The sequence below is a fragment of the Erinaceus europaeus genome, chromosome 7, assembly GCF_950295315.1.
Source record: "Erinaceus europaeus chromosome 7, mEriEur2.1, whole genome shotgun sequence".
NCBI lineage: Eukaryota > Metazoa > Chordata > Mammalia > Eulipotyphla > Erinaceidae > Erinaceus > Erinaceus europaeus.
Window position 1 is genome coordinate 72,316,976 of NC_080168.1, and position 15,963 is coordinate 72,332,938.

The 15,963-nt window shown below is 42.1% G+C and overlaps 1 protein-coding gene across 1 annotated transcript in view; it reads right to left on the minus strand.

Moving 5' to 3' along the window:
- PARP4 (poly(ADP-ribose) polymerase family member 4) overlaps positions 1 to 15,963 on the minus strand; it is a 123,899-nt gene that overhangs the window by 67,629 nt on the left and 40,307 nt on the right. The window contains exons 11-15 of the mRNA XM_060193512.1: positions 13,755 to 13,915; positions 10,405 to 10,542; positions 4,357 to 4,452; positions 2,682 to 2,865; positions 1,147 to 1,303 (exon numbers count right to left, since the gene is read on the minus strand). Of these exons, the coding sequence (XP_060049495.1) occupies positions 1,147 to 1,303; positions 2,682 to 2,865; positions 4,357 to 4,452; positions 10,405 to 10,542; positions 13,755 to 13,915 (736 nt within the window). The remainder of the gene's footprint in view (positions 1 to 1,146; positions 1,304 to 2,681; positions 2,866 to 4,356; positions 4,453 to 10,404; positions 10,543 to 13,754; positions 13,916 to 15,963) is intronic.

Sequence of the window (15,963 nt, forward strand, 5' to 3'; positions counted from 1 at the left end):
CAAGTTCTTATTTCTTTTTTTTTAATTAATTTTTTATATTTTATTTATTTACTCCCTTTTGTTGCTCTGGTTTTATTGTTGTAGTTATTATTGTTGTTATTGATATCTTTGTTGTTGGATAGGACAGAGAGAGATAGAGAGAGGAGGAGAAGACAGAGGGGGAGAGAAAAATAGACAGAGAGGGGGAGAGAAAGATAGACAACTGCAGACCTGCTTCACCTACTGTGAAGCGACTCCCTTGCAGGTGGGGAGCCGGGGGCTTGAACCCCAAGTTCTTATTTCTTTAAGATTTATTTAAAAATTTTCTATTTCATATAAGATAGAGTCACATATGTGGGAGGGAGAGAGAGAAAGAATCCAGAGCATCCTTCCTGTACGAGCAGCACCAGGGACTAGACATAGAGCCTCAGTTATGCAAGTCCTAAACTATACCTGCTGAGCTATTCCCTAGCAAGCTGTATATATATATTATATATTATATATATTTATTCATTTATTTTCTCTTTTGTTGCCCTTATTGTTTTTTTATTGTTATAGTTATTACTGTTGTTGTTATTGATGTTGTCATTGTTGGATAGAACAGAGAGAAATGGAAAGAGGAAGGGAAGATAGAGAGGGGGAGAGAAAGATAGACATCTGCAGACCTGCTTCACCATTTGTGAAGCAACTCCTCTACAGGTGGGGAGCCGGGGATCAAACCGGGATCCTTACGCCGGTCCTTGCACTTTGCACCACGTGCGCTTAACCTGCTGTGCTACTGCTGACTCCCCTGGTTCTTAGGTTTTTTTTTTTTTTACAAAATACAAAAGGAAAGGAAAGAAGGTCATAGATAAGGTTACTAAATGGGGATATAAATTCCATGAAAAATAAAATGCTTGGGCCAGATAGAGCATTTGTCTTATGCATGAAGCTCTGGATACAAGACTACTGTTTGGTTATCTCTTCTCTTTCTGTTGCTCAAAAAAAAAACGAAAAGACTAGAGCATTGTACCATAATGGCCACTCAGCAGTATCACACATGTATGAGGATCTGAGTTTATTTCTGGGAGCTCTATGAAAATTTAAAATAAATAAAAGGAGATAAAGTTAAAAAGACTTAAGTTGTCTTAACAGCACATACAATAGCTTTAATAAAAATTCTCTTACCTTTAACCTCTGAAAGCTTTGAAGAGTCAGGTCTCTTTTCCTCTATTTCAGGATCCTTATGTAGGCAAAAGTCTTTTATTTTGTCGCCAGGCACATAAAACTTAATGATGTATTTCATTTTAACCTGATTGGTTTTATATACGACAAATTCATCATCCTATATCAATCAGAAATGAACAGGTTTATGTGCAGGAGAAACCCTTGCTGACAAATATTTTTATTTTTTAAAATTAAATTAAAGTGGTTGGGGAGGCGGCGCAGTGGATAAAGTACTGGACTCTCAGGCATGAGGTCCTGAATTCAATCCCTACAACATTATGTACCAGAGTGATGTCTGATTCTTTCTCTCTCTCTCCTCTTATCCCTCTCATTAATAAATAAATGGGAAGTTGGGCGGTAGCACAGCGGGTTAAGCGCATGTGGTGCAAAGCACAAGGACTGGCATAAGGATCCTGGTTCAAGCCCCTGACTGCCCACCTGCAGGTGAGACACTTCACAGGCAGTGAAGCAGGTCTGCAGGTGTCTATCTTTCTCTCCCCCTCTCTGTCATCCCCTCTTCTCTCCATTTCTTTCTGTCCTATCCAACAACGAACAACATCAGCAACAATAACTACAACAACAATAAAACAACAAGGGCAACAAAAAGGAAATAAACAAATAAATATTTTAAAATAAATATTTGTAAAAAATTAGATTAAATTGATTTTGGATATGTATATATATTTTTTTTCTTCTTCTTTTTTTTTTTTCCCCACCAGGGTTATCATTGGGGCTAGGTGCTGGCACTATGAATCCACCACTCCCAGTGGCCATTTTTTCTCTCTGTTTTTCTTTGTTTCCTTTCTATTTTATTTGATAAGACAGAGAGAAATGAGAGGGGAGGGGGAAATAGAGAGGAAGTTGATGTACAATTCTTTTTTTTTTTTTTGATAGAGATAAAACTGAAAGGAAAGGGGGGAAGATAAAGGTAGAGAGAGAAAGAGACATACCTGCAGCACTGCCTCACCCACTGTGAAGCTCCCCCGGCCCCCCAAAGTAATTTGTGTGTTCAGTTGGATGTACCATCACCTGGCCCCTGATGTGCAATTTTTTAAAAATATATTTATTTATTTATTTTCCCTTTTGTTGCCCTTCTTTTATTTTCTTTCTTTCTTTTTTTTTTTTTGCCTCCAGGATTATTGCTGGGGCTCAGTGCCTGCACCATGAATCCACTACTCCTGGAGGCTATTTTTTCTCCTTTTGTTGCCCTTGTTGCTGTAGCCTTGTTGTGGTTATTATTATTGTTGTTGATGTCGTTCATTGTTGGAGAGGACAGAGAGAAATGGAGAGAGGAGGGGAAGACAGAGAGGGGGAGAGAAAGACACCTGCAGATCTGCTTCACTGCTTGTGAAGCGACTCCCCTGCAGGTGGGGAGCCGGGAACTTGAACTGGGATCCTTACGCGCTTTGTGCCACTTGCACTTAACCCACACTACCGCCCAACTCCTGTGATGTGCAGTCCTTAACCATGAACATAGATAGGAACCTCTCACACACCTCAAAGTCTGTGGGGGCGGTAGCTGTCCCAGGAACCCCATGGACACTGTTGTAGCCAGGTGGGGCCTCTGTCAAGGAGAAATCTTTCTTGTGTAAGTCCTTGCACTTCCCGAGGGCCACATCACAGACGACCAGCAATCTAGAGCCATCCATCTCTCCTGGGTGCGAGTATTTAGTGACTGTACTGTATTTGAGAGGAAACAAGCACACTATGTGGTCAGAACATTTTAGCAACATGTAAAGGAAATATGGCTGAAGAGACTTAGCAGAATGTTTTGTTTTGTTCTTTTTAATGCTCCCCCCCTTTTTGCCATTGTTTAACATTGTTGTAGTTATTGATGTTGTTGTTGTTGGATAGGACAGAGAGAAATGGAGAGAGGAGGGGAAGACAGAGAGGGGGAGAGAAAGATAGACACCTGCAGACCTGCTTCACCTCCTGTGAAGCAACTCCCCTGCAGGTGGGGAGCTGGGGGCTTGAACCGGTATCCTTATGCCGGTCCTTGCGCTTTGCACCATGTGTGCTTAACCTGCTGCGCCACTGCCCGACTCCCAGCAGAATGTTCTTACCCTCTCACCCTTTACCTGGAAAAAAAAAGTTTGTTAGAAGTGGTGGAACTGCATAGATGTGGTGTCACAGAGATGCTCCAGTGACAAAAATAAATAAATAAAATAAAAAAACCACCAGAATTAGTATATGTCCAAGATTAGTGGAGTGATGGTGTCTCTCTCTCAAGATACAAAAATAGAAATTGGGACTCTGGGTCTGATCCCCAGCACTGCGTTAAAAAATCATAAGGAAGAAAAAACATTTCATAGTACTGGAGGGCACTTATTGATATCACAAGTTGATGTCCTCTGTTTCCAAGAAAATCTGTGGATAAGTGGTCTGCACATTTCACACCCACAGGGTCAGCTGTCTTGGCCCCTTGTTGTGTCAGGCAGTACTCCATGGACTTTGTTCCCAGGGAGATGGATTCCTCTGTTCTCCCTACAATCTTTATTAATTTTTTTTAAACTACACACTCACATTTGAAATATGTATGTGGGAAAGAGCCTTCATAATATGAATGTTAAGTTTCTAGAGAATAATAATGTAAACAACTATAGCTGCTCCTGTTGGTAAACACTTCTATTTTAATTAATTGGACAGGACAGAATGAGCCCTTGATCTGTGACCTCATGCAAGTTGCTGAACTTCCCAGAAACTTTCCTTTTCACATAGTAACATCATGATTCCAGTTGTAAGGTTTATAAACAATCCATGAGAACCGCTTAGCCTGCTACCCAGGACAGGCTAGGTGTTCAATATTTTGTGGCCATTATACACACAGGTTTAATTATTAAATGAGAATGTTGAAGACATATTATTTCAAGTTTAGAGGGCTAATATTTAATCAGTACATTGTCTAGAATAGAACCAAAGAACCACCAAAGGCCTTATGAGATTGGATAAGACACTCTCACCATCTCTGTTCTCTATGACAGCTTTGTAAGAATTTAGTAGGTTAGGGGCTGAAGAGACAGTATAATGGTTATGCAGACAGTTTCCTATCTGAGACTCCACTGCCCCAGGTTCAATACTTAGCACCACCATAAACCAGAGCTAAACAGTACTCTGGTAAAAACAAATAAACAATAACTCACAAAGAATTAAGGAGGTAAATCATATACATACCTCAGTGCATTGCTAAAATAGATTCCACTTCCCAGATTTCCAATGTCTGTTCTTTCCACACCACGATCTTCGACTACTTTGGGTAAAAGCAATCCTCTGTAAAGAAAAAGGACAATAGTATTATGATCAGCTCAGAAAAAACAAACCTTTTTATATTTATTTATTTATTTATTTATTTATTTATTTATACCAGAGCACTGATCAGCTCTGGCTTATGGTAATGCAGGAGACTGAACCCGGGACCTTGAAGCCTCAGGCATGAGAGTCTCTTTGGATAACCATTATGCTATCTACCCTTGCCCAAACAAACTTTTTTTAAAAAAAAATTATTTATTTATTTTCCCTTTTGTTGCCCTTGCTGTTTTTTTATTGTTGTTGTAGTTATTATTGTTGTTGTTATTGATGTCGTCATTGTTAGACAGGACAGAGAGAAATGGAGAGAGGAGGGGAAGACAAAGAGGGGGAGGGAAAGACATCTGCAGATCTGCTTTACCGCCACATGCGGTTAACCCGCTGCACTACTGTCTGACTCCCTTTTTTTTTTTTCCCCCAGGGTTATTGCTGGGGCTTGGTGCCTGCGCTACAAATCCATTGCTCCTGGAGGTTTTTTTTTTTTCTTTCATTTTTTTTTATTGGGTAAGACAGAGAGAAATTCAGAGAAGAGGGGAAAATAGAGGAGAGAAAGATAAGACACATTTAGACCTGCTTCACCACTTGTGAACCCCCCTCAACAGGTGGGGAGCTGGGGGCTTGAACTGGGATCCTCGTGCTTCACACTATGTGCCATTAACCCACTACACCACCACCCAGCCCCTCCAAACAAATCCTTTTTTAGAATTTCATTAACCCCAACTATTTCCAAATGCTATTTGCCAACAGAATACTTAGTTTCATAAACCAGAGACACAGAGACAAATACTATGCGTCGCAGACACCCAGGAAATGGAATGGTGGTACCCAGGGGCTAGGGATTAGAAGAAAAGAGGACTCGATCATCTGGCAGACACTTTTCACCTACAAGACGAGTTAAGTTTTCTGATAAACTGTGTGGTGGCTATAGTTGTCTTGATGGGGAGGTGTCTCACAGATAGAACACAGGACTTATATGAGTGAGGCACCAGGTCCCATCCCCAGCAGTGCTCTGGGCTCTCATAAAATAAACAAATAAGGGGCCAGGTGGCGGCACACCTGGTTAAGTGCACACATTACAGTGTGGAAGGACCCAGGTTCAAGCCCATAGTCCCCACCTGCAGGAGGAAAGTGTCTCTCTGTCTCTGTCCAATAATAAATAAATAAATAATTTAAAAATTAAATAAATATTTTAAAAAATGACTTGCCAAAACAATCTTGAGAAAAAAGAACAGAACCGGAGGCATCACACTCCCAGATCTCAAACTGTATTATAGGGCCATTGTCATCAAAACTGCTTGGTACTGGAACATGAACAGACACACTGACCAGTGGAATAGAATTGAGAGCCCAGAAATGAGGCCCCACACCTATGGACATCTAATCTTTGACAAAGGGGCCCAGACTATTACATGGGGAAAGCAGAGTCTCTTCAACAAATGGTGTTGGAAACAATGGGTTGAAACATGCAGAAGAATGAAACTGAATCACTTTATTTCACCAAATACAAAAGTAAATTCCAAGTGGATCAAGGACTTGGATGTTAGACCAGAAAGTATCAGATACTTAGAGGAAAATATTGGCAGAACTCTTTTCCGCATAAATTTTAAAGACATTTTCAATGAAACGAATCCAATTATAAGGAAGACTAAGGCAAGTATAAACCTATGGGACTACATCAAATTAAAAAGCTTCTTCACAGCAAAAGAAACCACTACCCAAACCAAGAGACCCCTCACAGAATGGGAGAAGATCTTTACATGCCATACATCAGATAAGAGTTTAATAACCAATATATATAAAGAGCTTGCCAGACTCAACAACAAGACAACAAATAACCCCATCCCAAAATGGGGGGAGGACTTGGACAGAATATTCACCACAGAAGAGATCCAAAAGGCCGAGAAACACATGAAAAAATGCTCCAAGTCTCTGATTGTCAGAGAAATGCAAATCAAGACAACAGTGAGATATCACTTCACTCCTGTGAGAATGTCATACATCAGAAAAGGTAACAGCAGCAAATGCTGGAGAGGGTGTGGGGTCAAAGGAACCTTCCTGAACTGCTGGTGGGAATGTCAATTGGTCCAACCTCTGTGGAGAACAGTCTGGAGAACTCTCAGAAGGCTAGAAATGGACCTACCCTATGACCCTGCAATTCCCCTCCTGGGGATATATCCTAAGGAACCCAACACATCCATCCAAAAAGATCTGTGTACACATATGTTCTTGGCAGCACAATTTGTAATAGCCAAACCTGGAAGCAACCCAGGTGTCCAACAACAGATGAGTGGCTGAGCAAGTTGTGGTATATATACACAATGGAATACTACTCAGCTGTAAAAAATGGTGACTTCACCATTTTCAGCCGATCTTGGATGGACCTTGAAAAAATCATGTTGAGTGAAATAAGTCAGAAATAGAAGGATGAATATGGGATGATCTCACTCTCAGGCCGAAGTTGAAAAATAAGATTAGAAAAGAAAACACAAGTTGAACCTGAAATGGAATTGGAGTATTACACCAAAGTAAAAGACTCTGGGGTGGGTGGGTGGGGAGAATACAGGTCCATGAAAGATGATGAATGACCTAGTGGGGGTTGTATTGTTAAATGGTAATCTGGGGAATGTTATGCATGTACAAACTATTGTATTTACTGTTGAATGTAAAACATTAATTCCCCAATAAAGAAATAAATTATTTTTTTTAAAAAAGAAAGAAATATTTTAAAAAATGTATTGGTGGCCTGGGAGGTAGCACAGTGGGTCAAGTATTGGACTTTCAAGTATGGTGGCCCTAATATCAACCCCAGCACTGCATGTCTTAGAGTGATGCTCTGGTTCCCCCTCTCCCTTCTTTCTTATTAAATCTTTATTTTTAAATGAGGTACTGGATACTTGAAGTTTTCTAAGAAAGTCGATCCTAGGCCGAGGAGATAGAGCCATCAGTAATATAACAGAATTTCCTGCCTGAGGCTCTGAGGTCTGAGGTTTAATCACCAGCATCACCATCAGTCAGAGCTGAGCAATGCTCTGGTCTCCCTCTTTAATTTTTCTTCTCTCTTGCTCATATAAAATAAATAAGCAGATCTTTGTTTTAAAAGCCATTTCTACTCAAAGATTATCTTTTTAACTGTCCCATTTTTCTTTCTTTCTTTTTTCGCATTTTTTATATGTAAATCCCTTGCTACACATGGAGTTTATTTAAATGTGAGGAATGAGATAAGAGATTACCTTTATGTCTTTTTTCCAGGTAGATATCCATCTATTCCTTTATATAGTGTTGAAAAAAATCAACTTTCTTCTACAGATAAAACCACTTAAAATAATTTTAGGGGGCTGGGCAGTAGCGCAGCGGGTTAAGTGGACATGGTGTGACGCACAAGGACCGGAATAAGGATACTGGTTCGAGAACCCCCCCTTCGGCTTCCCACCTGCACGGGAGTCAATTCACAAGAGGTGTCTATCTTTGTCTTCCCCTCTCTGTCTTCCTCTCCTCTCTTGATTTCTCTCTGTCCTATCCAACAACGACAGCAATAACAACAGTGACAATAACAAGGGCAACAAACAGAAAAACGGCCTCCAGGAGCAATGGATTCATAGTGCGGGCACCAAGCCCCAATGATAACTCTGGAGGCAAAAAAAAAAACAAAAACAAAAACAAAAAAACCCCTCTGTTTATTTATTTGAGAGAACAGAGAAAAATTGAGCAGGGTAGGGGAAACAGAGGGGGAGACAGACAGAGAGACACCTTCAGCCCTGCTTCACTACTCATGAAGCTTTCTCCTTGCAAGTGGGCCCAGATCCTTGTGTACTTAACCAGGTGTACTACCACCCAGCCCCGATAAAACCACTCTTGTCATATACTAAATCCAGATTATTGTATGTTTTGTGATCTCTTTATTCTGTTGATTTGCATACTTACACTCCACCTCACCGTTGTTGTTATTATTCTTACTAGTGAGGGGGGAACTAGAACAAAGAGAGAACCAGAGCATCACTCTAGCATATGCAATGCTAGTGACTGAACCTTATCACCTGAGACTTTGAGGATGCTACAGAGTTCAACACTTTATCCACTGTGTCCGCTCCTAGTCTGCTACTTTACTATTTTAATTAATGTAGCTCTATGTTTTTGATATTTAACTGGTTATTCCTCCCTCATTATTTTTTAGAACTACTCTGACAATGTAATTATTATCATTATCATTATTATGCTACTATTTTGCAGAGTTAGGTCTTGAGTGTGCACAATTTCACTGTTCCTGTGCTGATTCTTTTCAATCAAGTAGAGAGACAGTGAGTGAGGGAGGGAGAGGCTTCACGGCATCATATCTTCCCCCAGTGCTGTGGTCCTCCCCTGTGGTGCAGAGCTGTGTGCATGGCAAGGGAAGAGCCATCTCTCCAGCTCCTCGACATTTTTATTATTATTATTTTGCCAATGTGCTGTAGAATTAACTTTCTGTTTCTTTAAAAAAACATGTAAGTGGGAGTCGGGCAGCAAGCAGGTCAGGCTCACATGGCTCAAAGCACAAGGATCAGCTTAAGGATCCTGGCTCCCCACCTGCAGGGGGTGTCAATTCCTATGTGGTGAAGCAGGTCTGCATATGTCTTTCTCTCCTCTTCTCTGTCTTCCCCTCCTCTCTTCATTTCTCTCTGTCCTGTCCAACAACAACAATAATAACAACAATGATGAAACAACCAGGGCAATAAAAGGGGAAAAAAAGGCCTCCAGGAGCAGTGGATTCATGGTGCAGGCACCCGAGCCCCAGCAATTATCCTGGAGGCAAAACAAACCAAAAAACATGTAAGTGGGCTGGTGAAATAGTTCCCTTGGATAATGCATTGCTTTACCATGTGCACAACCTAAGTTTGAGCCCAGCTCTCACCACAATGAAAGAAGCTTAGTGCTGTGGTCTCTCTCTCTACTTCTTTGTTTTTCTCTCTCTTTTTTAAAAATAGGACAGAGAGAAATACAGAGAGGATGGGAAGACAGAGAGGGGGAGAGAAAGACAGACATCTACAGACCTGCTTCACCACCTGTGAAGTGACTCCCCAGCAGGTGGGGAGCCAGGGGCTCATGCCGGGATCCTTACACCAGTCCTTGTGCTTTGCGCCATGTGTGTTTAACCCGCTGCGCTACCGCCTGGTGCCCTGTTTCTCTATCAGAAGAAGGAAGAGGAGGAGGAGAAAGAGGAGGACAGCAAGGAAGAGGAAGAGGAGGAGGAGGAAGAAGAAAAGATAGCAAAGCATATAAGTGGGCCAGAGAGATTTTTGAGCAATGAGCATTGAGCATTGGTTAGGGCATGTGCCTTGTCATATGCACAGACCAGGTTCAAGCCATTTGCACCAGGGAAGCTCTGATGCTGTAATGTCTCTCCTTCTCTTCCTTTTATCTATCTCTTTGTATTTATAGCTAGATGAAAAAAAGTCTGGGAGCTGGCCCTGACTCCAGAAAAAAGAAAAGCACATTAGTACTTTTAGTGCCTTTTTAAAAGATTCATATTATTTGTTCCATATGAGATAGTCTCACATGAGAGAGGGAATGAGGGAGAGTGGGAGAGAGGTGGCACAGTAGTAATGTGTTAGACATAATTACATAATTTACAGTATGTGAGTTTCCCCAGCATGAAACTAGCTGGCTGATTTTTAAAAAAAATATTTTATTTATTTATTAATGAGAAATATAGGAGGAGAGAGAAAAAGAACCAGACATCACTCTGGTACATGTGCTGCTGGGGATCGAACTCAGGACCTGATACTTGAGAGTCCAGTGCCTTAGCTATTGCACCACCTCCCAGACCACACAAGCTGGCTGATTTTAACCAAAGAGACCCCAAAGTAGTACAGGAAAAGGTCATGAAAGCACTGGGCTGACACCGGGAGACTAGAGGATGGGGTGTGGATGCACTCTGCTTACCGGGACAAGATGCCCACAAAACTCCGCACCGGGGAGCCGTGCAGCAGGGTCTCCACGTTGCCAAGCTGGTTTAGGAACTCCATGGCCTCGTCCACTCGGCCCACTCGGAATATCTGCAGGATGTCTGCTGGGCTGTCACTGTCAGGAGAAAAACCATGAGGTTGCAAAAGCAAAAGCAACATTTAAAAGCATCCTTAGCAGTTGGAAACATAAATCAGCCATCATTAGAGAACTGAGTCAGTAAGTCTCAGATACACGGTGAAGCTGTTAAAAAAACCCAAATCATAGCTTCCTGGTCGTGGGGCCGCAGATTAAGTGCATATGGTGCCAAGCGCAAGGACCGGCGTACCTGCAGTTATCTATCTTTTTCTCTCCTCTATCTCCCCATCCTCTCTTGATTTATCTCTGTCCTATTCAACAACAACGACAGCAATAACAAAAATAATAACAACAAAGATAATCAACAAGGGCAACAAAACGGAAAAAAATAGCCTTCAGGTGCAGTGGATTTGTAGTACAGGCACCGAGCCCCAGCAATAACCCTGGAGGCCAAAAAAAAAAAATCACACTCTTAAAAATAAATAAGGAGATAAAGAGAGGGTCAGGTGGTAGTGCAGCGGGTTAAACGCACATGGCACAAAGCGCAGCAAAGCGTAAGGATCCCGGTTCGAGCCCCGGCTCCCCACCTGCAGGGGAGTCACCTCACAGGTGGTGAAGCAGGTCTGCAGGTGTCTATCTTTCTCTCCCCCTCTCTGTCTTCCCCTCCTCTCTCCATTTCTCTCTGTCCTATCCAGCAACAAACAACATCAACAACAACAATAATAAGCACAACAAGGCTACAACAACAAGGGCAACAAAAGGGGGGAAAATGGCCTCTAGGAGCAGTGGATTCATGGTGCAGGCACTGAGCCCCAGCAATAACCCTGGAGGCAAAAATAAATAAATAAATAAATAAATAATGGAATGGCTTCATCATTTTTAACAGCTAAGTAGTACTCCTGTGTATATACACCACCACTTCTTAGTTACTCATCTATCATTGGGGATCTGAGTTGCTTTCAAGTTTGATCTATTGCAAATCATGCTGCTATGAACACAAGTGTACAGTATGGTCTCTTCAGTGTGTTTATTTCTTTTGGGTATATTCCCAGAAGAGAAATTTCCAGTTCACAGGGTAGGTCCTAAAGGCATTATGTTAAGTGAGAAAAACCAAAAAAGAGAAGGCCAAATACCAGATGATCCCACTTATATGCAGGACTTAAGAAATAGGGTCAGAAAGAGAAAACAAAACAGACTGTTCTGAAGCAAAAGAATAAGAGGGGTTGTAAAGGGTGTTGGGCTAGTGGGCAGGGCAGTAGCACAGTGGGTTAAGCGCATATGAAGCTCAGGACCAGCATAAAGATCCCAGTTTGAGACCCCGGCTCCCCACCTGCAGGGAGGTCATTTCACAAACAGTGAAGCAGATCTGCAGGTGTCTATCTTTCTCTCCTCCTGTCTTCCCTTCCTCTCTCCATTTCTCTCTGTCCTATCCAACAACAACAACAGCAATAACAACAATAAACAACAAAGACAACAAGAGGGAAAAAATAGCCTCCAGGAGCAGTGGATTTATAATGTAGGCACTGAACCCCAGGAATAACCCTGGAGGTAAAAATTTTTAAAAAAGGTCTTGGGCTATTGAGACAGTCATGTGTCAGCAACTGTACTGTAAGCCATTAACCACTCCCCGGATAAAGTGAAAAAAATTACTAAATAAGGAGGGCCAGGGAGATAGCATAATGGTGATGTAAAATATTTCCATGTCTGAGGCTCTGAGGTCCCAGGCTCAATCCCCAGCACCACCATAAGCTTGAGCTGAGCAGTGCTCTGGTGAAAATAAAAAGGGGGGTGGTGGTGGTAGTGCACCTGGTTGAACACACACATTACCATATACAAGGACCTGGATCCAAGTCCTGTTCTCCATTTTCAGGGGGGACACTTGATAAGCAGTGAAGCAGGACTGTAGGTCTCTCTCTCCCTCCCTCTCTGTTTCCCTCTCAATTTCTATCAGGGTGAAGGGTAAATAGCATAATGCAAACAGATTCTCATGCCGGAAGCTCCAAAGCCCCAGCTTCAAGCCTCTGCACCACCATAAGCCAGAGGCGGGGGGTAGAGAGAGACAGGGAGACACCTACAGCACTGCATCATCACTCCTAAAGCTTCCCTCCTGCAGGTAGGGACTAGAGGGGTTAAACCTGGGTCCTTGTGCATGGAAACATGTATACTCATCTGGTAGCATCACTGTGCAGCCCCTATATTTGTTTTTTGGGATAACCCTGCTTTGCAAGAAACTGGAACCTCCTGCTTGGTAAGGTGGGTGCTCTACTGGGTGAGCTAACTCTCAGATTTATTTCATTTATGTTTTACCAGAACACTGCTCAGGTCTGGCTTATGGTGGTGCGGGGTACTGAACTTGGGACTTTGGAGCCTCAGGCACGAGTCTCTTTGCATAACCATTATGCTATCTACCCTCGCCCTATTTCATTTATTTCATATGAAATAGAGTTTCACAGGAAAGAGACAGGAGAACTCAGAGTACCAGTCTGGTACCAGCAGTGCCTAGGACAGAGTCAGGAGCCTCAGGGATACCAGTTTACACTCTACCAGCTGAGCTTCTTCCCTAGATGCCCTCCAGTCCCCCCCTTTTTTGTTTATTTGACTGTTTATTTTATTGCATTAGGGTTACTGCTAGGGCTTGGTGTATGACAAATCTACCATGCATGGCAGCTATTTTTTTTTCCTTTTCAAATTTTATTATTTTATTTTTATTTTCTTCCTTTAATTCTCATAAAGCTCAGGTAACCTTGAAATCAGAGTGGAATATTCAGGAGTGCTTTTAAGCATAGAAACAGGGCTCCAAGCCTGATTATAAACCCAGCAAAGTCATTTGTCTCTCAGTATAATTATCTAATGATTTAGTATTAAATAATCCAGACAACTGTAGCAGATCTGAACAGTATTACAAAGAACAGCTCCAGGGGGCTAGGTAGTAGCACACTGGGTTAAATGCACATAGTATGAAGCATAAGGACCTACACAAGGATCCTGATTTGAACCCCCTGCAGGGGGGATCTTGTCATAAGCAGTGAAGCAGGTCTGCAGGCTGCTATCTTTCTCCCTCTCTATCTTCCACTCCTCTCTTAATTTCTCTCTGTCCTATCCTATTTAAAAAAAAAAAAAAGGAAAAAATGGCTGCCAGGAGCTGTGGATTCACAGCTGTGGAGGAGGCCAGCGCTGAGCCTCAGCAATAACCCTGAAGGCAAAAACAAACAAAAAAAGACCAGCCTCTTGGTCATTTCCTGTCTGCTTACCTGAGCTTATTCTGCAACACTGCTTTCTTAACCCTGAAAAATTCTTCTGTGTTCTGTTCCACATGCTCAATTTTGCATCTCAAGGCTCGGTACTTGGCGAGAGTTGGTGGGCTGGGCTTGAACAGGTTGGTCTCACAGACTGTAACCATGTCTCTTATCAGCTGTCAGTGAAGATGACACACAGCTTTTAGAATCACCATATATAGCAAAATATTTATAAATCACATTTCTCAAAAGGGTTGGAAAAATAAGCTCCCCTCCCCGCAACCAAAGCTTTTGAGCAATTATCTGCTTGTACTGTGAATGGTGAATTGGCATTAATACAGTTGCCTCAGTAATGGACTCACACACACACAACAACACACATTAGCATAGTGCCTCATGGTTAATGATGTGCTTGCAGGTCCATCATTCCTTTAGTGCACCTCAGCATTAGTCTTACAGACTTCACTGGCCTCACTGCATAGATGAGGCCAGTGAGACTCTGAGAACTAAAGTTGCTCAAGATTTCATAGTGAAGACAGGTTGGTAACTCAGAGGAAACTCCAATCCTCAGAATTCAAGTCCAATTCTCCATGACAACAATTCCTTCCTTAATTTATTACGAAAGGTAGAATGAGAGAAGAGGCAGATGCTCAGCTCTGGCATAAGGTGATGCTGGAGATTGAACCTGGGACTTCTGGAGCCTTAGGCATGCAACCTGGTGCTCTAACAAGCTGTACTAGCTCTCAGGCCCAACAAGTCATTTAGTGTGTGGTGCAGGTGAGGTGTTGTATTAGATCTGAAAAATACAAAAAGGAGTAAGACATAGGTCCCTTCTCTGATAGAGACCCCAAGTATACTTTAGTGAATTCATGTCATGGAAGTTAGGAAGACAGCTCTTAGATAATCTGTATTTCCTTGATTATAGGGATGTGTATTTATTATGGATTATTTATTTATGAGAGAAAGAGAGAACCAGAGCATCACTCTGGTACATGTGATGCTGGGGGGTTGAAAGTGGGACTTCATACTCCTAGGTCCAATGCGTGAACCACTGTGCTGCCTTCCAGACTGGAGGAGAGCCCTGGCCACTGCCACATGTCTCTATAAACTTTCCAAATTACTTCAAATCTATTCAGTAGTCACAAAATTTAAAAAAAAAAACTTGGTGCATGGAGTCAGGCGGTAGCACAGCGGGTTAAGCACACGTGGCGCAAAGCTCAAGGACCAGTATAAGGATCCTGGATCAAGCCCCCGGCTCCCCACCTGCAGGGGAGTCGCTTCACAGGTGGTGAAGCAGGTCTGCAGGTGTCTATCTTTCTCTCCCCCTCTCTGTCTTCCCCTCCTCTCTCCATTTCTTTCTGTCCTAGCCAACAACGATGACATCATAACAACAATAACTACAACAATAAAACAGCAAGAGCATGAAACGAATCCAATTACAAAGAAGACTAAGGCAAGTATAAACCTATGGGACTACATCAAATTAAAAAGCTTCTTCACAGCAAAAGAAACCACTACCCAAACCAAGAGACTCCTCACAGAATGGGAGAAGATATTTACATGCCATACATCAGATAAGAGTTTAATAACCAACATATATAAAGAGCTTGCCAGACTCAACAACAAGACAACAAATAATCCCATCCAAAAATGGGGGGAGGACATGGACAGAATATTCACCACAGAAGAGATCCAAAAGGCCGAGAAATACATGAAAAAATGCTCCAAGTCTCTGATTGTCAGAGAAATGCAAATCAAGACAACAATGAGATACCACTTCACTCCTGTGAGAATGTCATACATCAGAAAAGGTAACAGTAGCAAATGCTGGAGAGGGTGTGGGGTCAAAGGAACCTTCCTGCACTGCTGGTGGGAATGTCAATTGGTCCAACCTCTGTGGAGAACAGTCTGGAGAACTCTCAGAAGGCTAGAAATGGATCTACCCTATGACCCTGCAATTCCTCTCCTGGGGATATATCCTAAGGAACCCAACACATCCATCCAAAAAGATCTGTGTACACATATGTTCTTGGCAGCACAATTTGTAATAGCCAAAACCTGGAAGCAACCCAGGTGTCCAACAACAGATGAGTGGCTGAGCAAGTTGTGGTATATATACACAATGGAATACTACTCAGCTGTAAAAAATGGTGACTTCACCGTTTTCAGCCGATCTTGGATGGACCTTGAAAAAATCATGTTGAGTGAAATAAGTCAGAAACAG